Consider the following 12,458-nt stretch of genomic DNA (forward strand, 5'->3'; position numbering starts at 1 on the left):
GCACCAGCAAAGCTGATGCAAACATCTAAAAACATCGTGTGTGAAGTGAACAATTAGAATAAGTGTTAAATTCAAGTGTGTACATAGTGTTAAAATTAAAGTTGCAATAATTCTAATGTACAATAGTTTTCAAGAACTGTATTGTAGTACTCAACATACAGCAAAACCACTTTTAATAATACAGTGCTAACGGCTTAATGCACTGCAGTACCTATTTACTGTAGAGCATTCACAACTTCACAAAACTTCAAGATGGACATAACTCCAACAATAAGGTAAATACATGAATTACAGAATTTTTAGTAGAGTAGTAAAATATAGGTACAGTAAGTAATATGATACAATGCATTTTTATTGTGTACAAGAAAAAAAATAGACACTGACGCAAACGCCTCTTGAAGGTCACCTCTTGCAACGAATCCAACGCTCCAACGAACTGGGGGTGGTCCCATATAGTACGTTCAATCGAGGTTGTACTGTACACATCAGCCCGGTATAGCTCCTGGGAGCCGAAGGGGCTCTCCACAGAAAAAACTGTATGCGACATACTTTAGCCGTGATAGAGCTGGGAAGTTGAGCAAATTATGGCACTGAGCGATGGAGCGCTCGAGGTCCCGCCACCCTGTAGGGCGGCAGTTGCCGCGAATATAATGTTTCACAATTACAGGTATCTTTGTAAATTAATTTAAAGGCTGAAGCGTGATTAGCTAGCTACATGTGGTAAAATCTCCTAATAGACATTTTCTGTGATGAAACAAGATGAGTGAGAGTGGACAGATAAGGGAATACTGTACTGTAAACCTCACTTGGTTTTCCTTCGTCTGTGTTGTCATAGTTCAGTGACCCATGACTTTGAAAGTTTCAGAATAATAAATCATTTCTATAATCCAGTGTTTTAATAGCTCTTTATTATCCTAATTAAACTAAACTAAACTAAATAAAACCAAAAATATACTGTAATATGATAGACATCTGCTATTTGAGAAATTATTTATGTTATTGGAACAACAACTCCAGCGCGAGGGGCCGGGCATTAGTCATGGGAGTTTGGCCTACCGGGAACCAAGAGCCAGAACCTGGCCCCCCTCAGAGAGGCACAGGGAGCAATGGCCCTGGAAAACCCCCATGTGGCTGGTTGTTATCCTAATCTGTCATTGACCGGGATTAGGCACCCAGAAAAGTAGGCATAACAAAGCAGGCCTTAAATGGAAAGAAAATTGCAACTGAAAACCGAACAGAGACACAGAACTCCCTCCAATTCTATGGAAACAAGCAAACATCACACTTCACTGCTGTGTCGCTCATCCGCACAGCCCCCTTTCCCCCTGGGAGGGGGAGAGGGGAGCCCCAGACCCCCCTGTTCTGGCTACCTAGCCATTCCAGTTCAGAGGCTTAGTATCAAAACGTGAAAACCACAGACTGGAGGGAGGGAGGGTGTCAGGGAACCTCTGGGGCTCACCCAGAAAATGGCGTTTCATTACATTCAATGCTGGTTTTCCGTAGGGAGACCCTTCGGCTCCATGGAGCTACATAACCAAAGATAAGGAAAAAGAGGGCCTTACCCAGGAGGTGGCCACCACACACTTCTCAATTCAAAGTCGAGACAACTGGCTGCAACCTACGGTCCAAAACAACACAAGAACACCCAGGACCAGGAATGTTAACCAAATACTGAGAGGCCAGGAACGTTAACCAAATACCGGGACGCCGGGACCCTGTCCAACCTCCAAAATCCCCGTGCCTGAATATCAGCCCAAGACATGTTGCCAAACGGCAGCCAAAGCAGCAAACTTGCTAATGTCATGCACATGATGACAGACCACAGGCTGGTTAGACTTAACTTTGCGGACAACCCGGGAGACCCGAGCCCTGGAACAGGGCACGAGGGAAACCGGATCAACCCAAAGCACATCCCTGGTCACTGAATCTGAGGCTCGCAAGAAACACCAAAGAGCCGTAACTGGACACAACACATGATGCAGCCTCAGCCTGACCAACCAAGCATCAATGACCCAAGGACCCCTCCGGAAAGAGGCAGTCTCGTTCTTCGCCAGAAAAGAAGAAGGCTGCAACCACACAAATCGACTACCAGGACTGAAAGAGCAGAAACTTCTGCGCCGGAAGAGAGCTTGAAGCTGACCAACCTGATCCCCCAGAGGCCAATGCCAATAGAAAGAGGGCCTTGGAAAAACAATCTTGAACCAAAGTGGCCACCACAAACCGAGGGGTAAAGAGAAAGGAAGGCACCCTGTCCAAGGACCAGAATGGCTCAGGTGGCATATAAGCAGGCCAAAGGAGAAACAAAGCACGAGAAACCTTATGGAACATTCGGGAAGTAACATCCACCCAGAACGTAAGTTACAGTGATCAGATCAACCAGATCTGGTTGTTTTGATCAGCGATCAAGACAACCAGATTCGAAATAGAAGACAACCTATGAAGAGAGAGAAAATGGCAGAAAGAATGCCAGGAAACTTCATACTGTCACCAAGACTTAGCTTTCAAGTGGGACACCATCAACGAAGCCACCTGATTACCACACACATGGTGATAAACCCACCTCAAAAGTACCAGACCCGAAGAGCAATGGCCGAACCAGCCGTGAACTGGACTGGTTCGAGCTGCTGGAAGAGGCGGAGCCATGGAAAAGCCCCATATTCACATACCGAGCAAGTAACGCCTGAAACCAAGGCTGGGCTGGCCACCGCGGGGCCACAATTCTCCTGTGGTAGGACTCCAACTGAGACAGAACCCGAAGCAACAGCTGGACCGGGGAAAAGAGGTACAAGTAACCCGATCTTGACCAGTTCTGCCGAAAGGCATCCACTTTGAAAGCCTCGCAGTTGGAGAAGGGCGTCAAATAAATCGGGAGACGCTGAGACCACACCGACGTGAAGAGGTTCACTTCCGGGAGTACATACATCCAGCAGAGCCATTGGAAGGAGTCGGCGTCGACCGTCGGAGGCGGAGGGTTTGCTAGACCCCTAGCAAATGCAGACGGGTCACCATGACCCAGGTAAGACGCATTAATATGTGAGGTGCCAGATTCAAGCCAAAAGGAAGGCAACGAAAGCGGTAATTCCATGGTCCATTCCATGGATAGGAGAATGACCTGAGACAGGGGTCCTGCTCGATTGGTCCCTGGAGGTCGAACCCAACGATTGTGAGTGAGGCAGAATGGGCATTCCCGAAGGAATGAGAACAGACGCTGAAGCCAAACCCAACCCAGCAGATAAACCAGCATGGCAAAGTTCAGACTCCCGCACAACTGCTCAAGCAACAGCTGAGTGACCCGGGAACCCCCCCCGCCCCCAAGAAACAGCTGAAGGTGGGACTGCAGCCGCAGCAACGCCTCCAAAGGAAGAGAAATGGAAGTGGTCCGAGAGTCCCAAACAAGACCCAGCCAAGTCCGAACCTGGGACAGAACCAGATGGGACTTCCTATAGTTTACTAGGAACTCAAACCTAGCGAGCTGGGAAAGAACCACACCCCTGCTGAGCAGACAAGCAGACTGGCTAGGAGCCCAGACCAGCCAGTCGTCGAGGTAGGCCAAGACACGAACCCCTAGCAAATGCAGACGTGTCACCACGACCCAGGTAAGACACATTAATACGCGAGGTGCCAGATTCAAGCCAAAAGGAAGGCAATGAAAGCGGTAAGCCTGACGCCCCACAACGAAACCTAACCAGTTCCTGAACCCCAGATGAATAGGAATGTACCAATACACGTCCCTGAGGTCCTGGGACACCATCCAGGCACTAGGCTCCGAAAGAAGCTGGACCAGGGACAGAGTGGTCATCCGAAAGTAGGGGCAAAGAATCCAGGGGGTTCAGGCGGGACAAGTCCAGAATGAACCACAGTCCCGTTTCAGGACTTGAAATAGGCGAGGAAACCCGCCTGAGGGACAAGGTCATTTCGACCACACCCAAGCACACTCTGAGATGATCCGACGAAGTGCAGGGAAAGACGCCTGCCCCGTCAGCATCGACTCCCCCCGAAGGATGAGAAGCAGCCCAACGCCATCACAGACCAGATGACACAACTCGAAATGCCCACAAATTGTGAGATCAAGCATGGGCAGAGCCAGCCTCTCCCCCAGTGCCCCGTCAACAAGGCGACCTGCGAAAGGGCCGGTGCCCCCTACGAAAAGCCGGCTTGCACTGTGCTGATCAGACAACGCCGGAACCGGAGTGGGCAACGGTTCAGAAACTGGCACCAAGGGCCCACCTCGACCAGAAGAACCCCCAAGCCCTGGCACGACCAATCCAAGAGGCCCGAGAACAGCCTCCTTGGAGAAGCAGTAAATCCGAAAGGGAACGGCAACTAGACAAGGCTGCTTGCAAAAACCTAGTCACAGCCCCCTCTGCAAACAACAACGGACAAAAGGGTGATGAAAATCTAGGAGCCAGGACCCAAGCGGGTTCCAAGGAGAGAGCGAGGATGGCCTGGCAACACATGAGGCAAGAGGCAAAGAACAGAGACACCGCCTCCCAGAGTATCGGAGCAAAAAGCTTCAACAGCGCATCCAATGCAGAGACCAGTGCCCCAGACAAAGGCACGGCACTCAATGCCTCCACGACCTCCTCAAGCCAGTCCGAGGACAACTCAAGAAGGGAAAAGAAGAAGCACAAGACTGAGGCCAAACGCATGCAGGTGCAAAAATCCTAAGCTACCAAAGTAGCAGAAAGGAAGGGATCCTACACGTGCAGCTGCTGAAGGTTAACATCCAGAGAAAGCACATGGGTGAAAAGGCACGCATTGAGGCGCTCAAAATCACCCCAAGTAAACCTGCAGAATGGTAGCAGCCTCCTACCATTCAAGCGCGTGGATCTGTACATGATCCTTGAGAGAAGAAAGGGCAGTCTGCCTGCTAGAAGACCCCAGAACCTCATAACGCATCCAATACGGGAAAGAAGAACTGCACTCAAACAAGGACGGATCCATTACAGAGGCAAAATTCAGGTTTTGCAGGAAGTAAGCTGCAAGAGCCTCGTAAACTTCTTTAAGCGGGATGTGAGAGGCAGAAAACCTCTGGAAAGAGGGAGCCGAGGAGTCCAAGGGAGCCGAGGAACCCAAGGGACTCTGGAACCGAACCCAGAGAGGAGCCGACCCCAAATCAAATTCATACAAGGAACGGGGGCACAAAAACCCTGCTCCCTGCAACAAACAACCCCGTGACGAGAGCACCAAAACCCAAGTGGAATCAAAGTGGGTCCACGACCCCCCGAGTGACTCCTGCCCAGCCCCGGGAGCCTCCAAACCAGGCCCCCAGGACAGAGCCGTCCTCCATGTCCTCAACCCGTGAAGAAAAGGCAGAGTCCAGGGAAAAAGCAGCAAAGAAGGGGGTCTGCTGGAAAGACCCAGAAGCCTCGGCAGGAGAATCAGGCTTGAATGCCTCCGTCTCCTTCTCCGTCTTGAATGGAGCAGGCCCCAGAACCGCCCGAGTCTCATCACAAACTAAACCATCCCCTAACTCCAAAACTCTCAGACATTTGGGAGCCGGCAGCAGGGTGAACCACACTCACCGGGCCTAAAGGTGCGTACTGAACCTAGGTCAAAGTGACCAATGCCCCTAGGTCCAGGACACTAAAGCCAAAACAGAACAGCCCCTGGGCATCCAAGCAGCAACCAACCTAGTGCGTTGCAACAACCTATACCTACAATGCCATGCACACGCTGTCTAACCCCTAAGAACTTCCAAAGAAGAATGGGTAAATTGAAATACAAGTGGGGAGCACGTATCACAAGATTCTGGGTCGAAGGTGTCACCGACACCTGAAGATGACCCAACAGGCACATGATGGAGACAAAACAGATGATCATCACCCTGAGACAAGGGTAATAAAACCCTCGAACTCGCACAAAGTGAGATGGGACTCGGAGGACGCATCCGATGGTCAATCAAGCCCCGATGGGGTTTTCCCAGGGTCTGTAGGTGGTTTTGCCTACAGGAGGCCCAGGCAATGGTGCTCCAAAGATGGTTGAGCCCGAATGAGAATGTCAACAAAGTGAAAATTGGGCTAAACTGAACTCCTGTGAAGTGTATAAGTACGGTGGTCTAGAGAAGGGCCACCCAAAATACTCTCGGTGGACAAATAGTTAAACCAGGCAAATCTCCTCCAAGCAGGAAAACAAAAAGAAAAGAAAAAAAGAAAAAGCACAGCACCAACAACAGAGGAACAGAAAATATTGCTGCCGCTAGGTAGGTGTACTGCGCAGCACTTTGCACCCCCAACCAGCAACAACAACACTCCCTACCCAGAGCCAAACAAAGGCCACGAAACCCCAGCTGGACCCAAGGGCGAGGTTAATGCCAAGCAGCAGGAGCCCCTATGGGAATGAGGTCCCAAAGGCTCCAGAGAAGGCAACCCTAGAACCCAAGGGTAATACTTACAGGGTAGTTTGGGAAGCCAGCCCTAAGCACATGCAGTCCCAGTACACAACGTTACTCCTGGCCACCGCACCACAAACAACAGGAAACACCATAAGGGCACAAAATTAAACAGGAAACACCACAAGGGCACAAAATCCAACAGGAAACACCACAAGGGCACAAAATCCAGCAGAAAACTGAGGCCTGAATCGCCGCCCGCCCCAGAACGCTTCAGTCTATGAACTAAGGAGTGGACAGCCGGCGTGAGAGTGAAGGGCTTCCCCCTCTTGTGGAGAGAAGCTGCGCGGAAAAGCTGTGTGGCGGGCTGATGACGTTTGCTTGTTGCATTTGGAGGGGAGTTCTGGTTTCCTATTCGATCTTAGGTTGCAATTTTCACGAAAAGGGTTTTTTTTTGAGACGCCTATCTTTCTGGGTGCCTAACCCCAGTTGATAGCAGACATGGAATACTCCCAAATACAAGGGAGCTTCTTTAGGCTATTGCTCCCTGTGCCTCTCGGAGGGGGGGGGGGGGCAGTTCTGGCTCATGGTCCCCGGTAGGCAGAACTCCATTAACTGAAGCCCCAGACTAATAAAGCATATATGAATCACTTAGTAATAACACTTAGGCATATATGAATCCCAGTGCACCCCACCAGCCAAAATCACTTCCAACCCAAGGAAGAGAGAAAGCCAAAGACAACTGACTTACCTAGGGCGAGGGCCACCACAAACAAGGAGGCCCCTAAGGCAGCGATCCCCAAACACTCGAGGAAAGGTAACCCTGGCAGTACTAGGGAGCACCAGAGAGGGCACCTCATACTCAATACCATCAGAATAGAACTGAGAGTGGGTCAGCCAGCTGACCCCGGCTGCCTCCCTCCTCCCACCCTAAATGAGGGGGAGGTAGGAGGCAGTGAAACAAGCTAGCCCTAGTTTTATGAATTTGTAACTGTTTGTTTACATAGTTGGAGTTCATTTGGTGGTTCTCGAGGCAAAGGTCTAGCTTATAACAGGCAGTTGTCTTTCCTTTTGCTGACTTTCTGGGTGCTTCCCTGCTAGTGGCATAGTAATTCATAGTTATTTAAAGTAACTCACAGTAATTTTCCCGTAGTGTGGCCACCTCCTGTGCATCTTTAGAGGGGGCCAGGTTCTGGCTCCTGGTCCCCAGTAGGCCTATAGAACTCCTATAATGGCGCTTAGTAGTAAAGCACTATCAGAGACAATCACTTCAGGGAGAAATAAGGGGGCTTCCTCCAGAAAAACAAAGTTGCAGGAAGGTAGTTAACCTCACGTGACATCTTGTCTTAATATGAATGGGATTTCATTAGGTCACCTAATTTTCATACTAAAGGTAAGAACTGAGTAGATCTATAATATGGCAATAAATAATTAACAAAGCAACTTAAACAGAGTGGAAGCACTGAAAATTAATTTCATATACCTAATAATTAAGACTATAACAGTAGACTACTTACCCACTTTGTCTTAGGCTGGAGAAGAAACAAATCTTCACCACACAAGTTTATATCATCCATCCCTTCCCTGTGCACTCTCAACTCTCCCTCAAATCCCTTTGGAAGAATCAAGGGAGGAGACAGCTTGATGCTGCAATAGCCATTTTCTTCAGAACAAGTTTTGTGTGTTAACTTCACACTATCAATTACTTCCTCAGGATCTTCAAGAACAACAACAATCTCTTTGGTATTTTTCAAAAGATTTGTCCGAACACTAACTTCTTCCAATATTATAGGATGTAGAATTCTAATTCCCAGTCCAATATTGCATTCATAGTTCGTTGAAACATTATTAACTAACACATTATTGCTCTTGAAGAAAGTCTGTATGTGAGAGCTTTCAGAATCTGAAATAAAAAGATTTTTTTTTTTAAATTAGCACTTGTATAAAATTCCAACATAAAATTTGTTTATAGCAGAGACAGAAATATAGAAGGGGTAGAACTGAACTGTAGTTCAGTTGTACAAAATTTATTCTTCATGAAACGTAAAAAGCTTATTGTCAATAAACCCAGCATTGAATGTACTGATATGCCAGTTTCTGGAGGAGCCCCAGTGGTTCCCTGAAGCTATCTTAATGAGATTGCTTTATACTAAAAGGTCACATCAGTTCTGTTTGGTTTACCGGGCACCAGAACCGGAATCTGATCCCCTCATGAGAGATGCAAGTATGTGGAGATAGTCTGTACCCTCACCAGAAAAAGCCTCCAGAAAGTCAGCACAGCTTTACAGACAACTGGAGGGTTCACAGAAATGAACTCTAGAAAACCAACATACAACTCCACACATGAGTCACACTGAACAAGGGCTTCACTCAAACAAGCTAGAAACTCATTAGTACCAATTATCATCACCAGGCAGCCCAGCTCCGGCTCCCAGCTGGCTCCACAAGTTAGTTCTGGACCTGATGAAGAAATCTACAAAAACCGATGAACCTGAAGGTGGGGAAGGTGAAGGTGGAATATAAGTGGAGGGTGGTGACCAAAGCCACATGTTTATAAAAATCATGAGCCAGAGGGTAGACCGTGGCCCGGCTAGATGTGATGAGACTGCAGACAACCTGAGAAATGCGAGCCTTGGAACAGGAAACCAAGGAAATGGGACCAATCAACAAGGTGTCTACTGGGATAGAACCAGTGGCACACAGGTAGTGGCAAGGAGCCACTATGAGACATCAAATGATGCACCCCAGTACAGTATAATCAATCAAGCATTGTTCACCAAAGGACAACTCCGAAAACCCACTGACTCCTCCTTCACCAAAAATGATGGAGAGGGCTGCAAACAAACTGCCCACCAGCACCAGAAGGACAAAACCCATGCCTCAGGATAAAAAAAAAAGCTTGAAGCTCTCCAACCCAGCTGCCAGAGGTGAGAAACAAGAAACTGCCTTAAGAAAAACATCATGAGCCAAAGAAGGAAACCATAAACCGAGGGGAAGAAAGAAAAGCCAAAATATAGTCAAGGGACCAGGAAAGCTGATGAGCATGAGCAGGGCGGAGGTGGAAGAATGCTCAATACAACTTGCAGAACAGTGCCATGGTGTCAACACGGATTGCAAGCAACAGCGGCTCCACCAAATGATAAGAGGTTACAGTATTTAGCATACCATGCCAATACAGAAATGCCTGTAACAAAAAAAAAAAAGACAAGGAAGATCGAACTGAAACCGAAGACAAGCTAAGAGGAGACAAACAGTGATGAAAAGAGCACCAGGCAACCTTATACCATGAAGAAAGATGCAGGTGGTATATGCCAAAGAACTAGCCACCCTCACACCAAACAAATGGTGATATTGAGACATACAGTAGAGGATAAATTTAAACCAGAGAAGTATACTGCCTTATCTGTTGGAAGAGGTAGAGCCATGGAAAAATGCCCCAGTTTGGACAGCTAGGCTAGAAGCACTGAAAAGCAAGGCTGAGCCAGCCACCAAGACAAGAGATGGATCACCCTTCCTAAGTACGAATCCAGACTGGCCAACAATCAGAGCAACAACTGAACTAGGGGAAAAGAGGTAAAGGCATCTCCATCTTGACCAATCCAGTCGAAAGGCATCCACCACGAGAGTCTCACAATCAGGGAACAGAGCCACACAGGAGGGAAGGCACCAGTTCTACTCCCCCAACGAAGAGGTCCACATTGAGGAGACCTAACATCCTGTAAAGCAAATGGAAGGGCTCACTGTTGACAGTAGACTCCATGTAGATGGCCAAAAGGAAGACAACCTACCTGTCTGCAAGGACATTAGACACAACCCGCACATGAACTGCATGGAGAACTAAACCCAGAAGCCAGAAGTCAAGCCACACGAAGTGTCCAGCTCCACAGAGGAACAGACTGAAGAGACTGTCTCCCACTTGGTTTAGACAATGAACTGCCAGAAAGCAATCAAAGTGAACCTGGAGCTCCGAACCTGGAGCCAGCTGAATCCTCCTCAAGTCATGTGACATGGGGTCCATTCCTTCCAGTGCACAGTGTTGTGCACCCAAAAGTATAAATCCAACCAACAACCCTGGGTGGCCAGCTAAGTGATGGTCACAAAGCCCCACCTCAGAGATGAGGTGTCCATAAATACATCAAGTGACAGGAAAGGATGACAAGAGAAATGAACCCAAAAAAATCCGAAGGGAAGTCGGCAAGGCAAGAACCGACAAAGAGTGGTGGAAGGGGTAAAACCAGACAAACCAGTACAATGCCTGAAGTCAAACCATGCCTAGAGGAAAGGCAAAACCGGTAAAAATCCGGCTCCCACACAACCACTCGACCAACCAGTGAGTCACCCAGGGCCGATCCAACATCAGATGGAGATGAAGCTGCAGGCAGAACAAGCTCACCATAGTCAGAGAAAGATACACCAACTGAGAGTCCCAAACAAGGCCCAGTCAAATCGGAATCTGGGATGGCACCAATTGGGATTACTGCAGGTTCAATACACAATGACCAGATGTAGAGCTGGAGAGGACTCCTGACCCAACAGACTTGACCCCCAAATATAGGGGGTAGGGACCGACCAGTCCCCACCGAAGACCACAAGAAAGTACTCAAAATGCGTGACCAGAAGCTAGCAAAAATGGCCCAGGTGCCCTCTCATAACGGCATTAACCCTCAAACCGCGCATATCATATATAAATGATATCAGTGACAAAACCGAAACCGCGCACATCATTTATATATGATTTCGTGTCTAGCGCTATAATTTAAACTCCTCGCCTGGGATAGGGGCAGCTATAGTACAGCCACGACCGATAGTTGCCAGATGCCACCTAGAAAAAAAATCCAGGCCAACATTCTTGGGTGTTACAGCGTCAGTATTGAGCAAGCCACCAAGGCTGGCGCACGCAGCATGAGCTCACAGCACCGCTGTTCAGCTTGTGACCACAGCATCACCTACAAATACCATAATATATATGATACAGCTATTATTTAGCAGTGATAGTATTACTGAAGCCCCCTGACTGTGATAAAACTGACCAGGATTCTGATAATACCAGGATTGTGGTGATATTTAGCGCTGTGCTCCATGGAGGGAGGCGTAAGGCTGTGCGAGGGAGGGTTGTGGCATCGTCTTCTGACTGTGTGTGGCCACCATTTATTGACTGCACTCACCATACCAGCTTAGTGGTTCGATATGGTGAACACAAATGTAGATACTTATATATAACATGTGTATAGAGTGTGATAACAGCGAGAGGAGTAGGTTGGGAGCCGCCATTTTGGTGAGGGAAGAGCGTCGTCTGCACGTCTTGGCATGGTGTTTACTGATGGCCACTATGGTCTTTGGGCACCATACCAGCTTATTTGTTCAGGTATGGTGAATAAAACAGGTAGATACTTATATATAATATGTGTATATAGCGTAATAACACCACAAACAATATTGTTGAAGGACAAATATTAGTGCGTCTGGCTTTGAGGGCGGCCGCCGATCAGCTGACTGTGTGAGTAGCTACGTCTTTGTGGCCTTTACTCACCATACAAGCTTAGATGTACAGCTATGGTGAACAAAACATGTAAATACGTATATATAACGTCTGTGTATAGTGAATAAATACAGAAAGAGTATTGTAGGAGGTGAGTGAGAAGGTGTTGAGGGAGGGAGTGGCAGTGAGTGGCTCGCTGGTGTTTGGCGGTCACTCCTCGTTGCTTTTTGACTCACAAGACCAACTTAGTAGTTCGTTATGGTGTACAAAACATGCAAATACTTATATATAACCTGTGTATATAGTGTAACAACAGCAAAACTATTTGTTTATTGTTTTATGAACATAATAATTGAATCACTAATATGCACATCATAATTTTGAGTACAGTGATGGTTCACACATTTTATAATATAAATATACCACAATTCACTGTATGGAATAATATTACTGCAAAAAAACTAAGAAAAAATCAATCAGAGACATTGAAATAATTAGGTAATAATATATTTGTGGCAACTGCCGTCTGACAGCTCGGGCGGAGTAGACCTCGTCTGGCGAAGGCTCTGCCAACGCCCCTTTTTTGCCACACTTCCCTACCCTATTGCGGCTAAAATATGCCACCTACGATTTTTTTGTTATTTTTTC

At 47.6% G+C, this 12,458-nt stretch overlaps 1 protein-coding gene across 5 annotated transcripts in view; it reads right to left on the bottom strand.

The window, feature by feature from the left end:
- Positions 1 to 12,458, bottom strand: part of LOC123759295 (UDP-GalNAc:beta-1,3-N-acetylgalactosaminyltransferase 2) — a 339,864-nt gene that overhangs the window by 294,760 nt on the left and 32,646 nt on the right. For all 5 annotated transcript variants that reach the window (XM_069335009.1, XM_069335007.1, XM_045744158.2 and 2 more), the window contains one exon: positions 7,849 to 8,234. In XM_069335009.1, the coding sequence (XP_069191110.1) occupies positions 7,849 to 8,234 (386 nt within the window). The remainder of the gene's footprint in view (positions 1 to 7,848; positions 8,235 to 12,458) is intronic.

Source organism: Procambarus clarkii, chromosome 32, assembly GCF_040958095.1.
Source record: "Procambarus clarkii isolate CNS0578487 chromosome 32, FALCON_Pclarkii_2.0, whole genome shotgun sequence".
In the NCBI taxonomy this organism is placed as follows: Eukaryota; Metazoa; Arthropoda; class Malacostraca; order Decapoda; family Cambaridae; genus Procambarus; species Procambarus clarkii.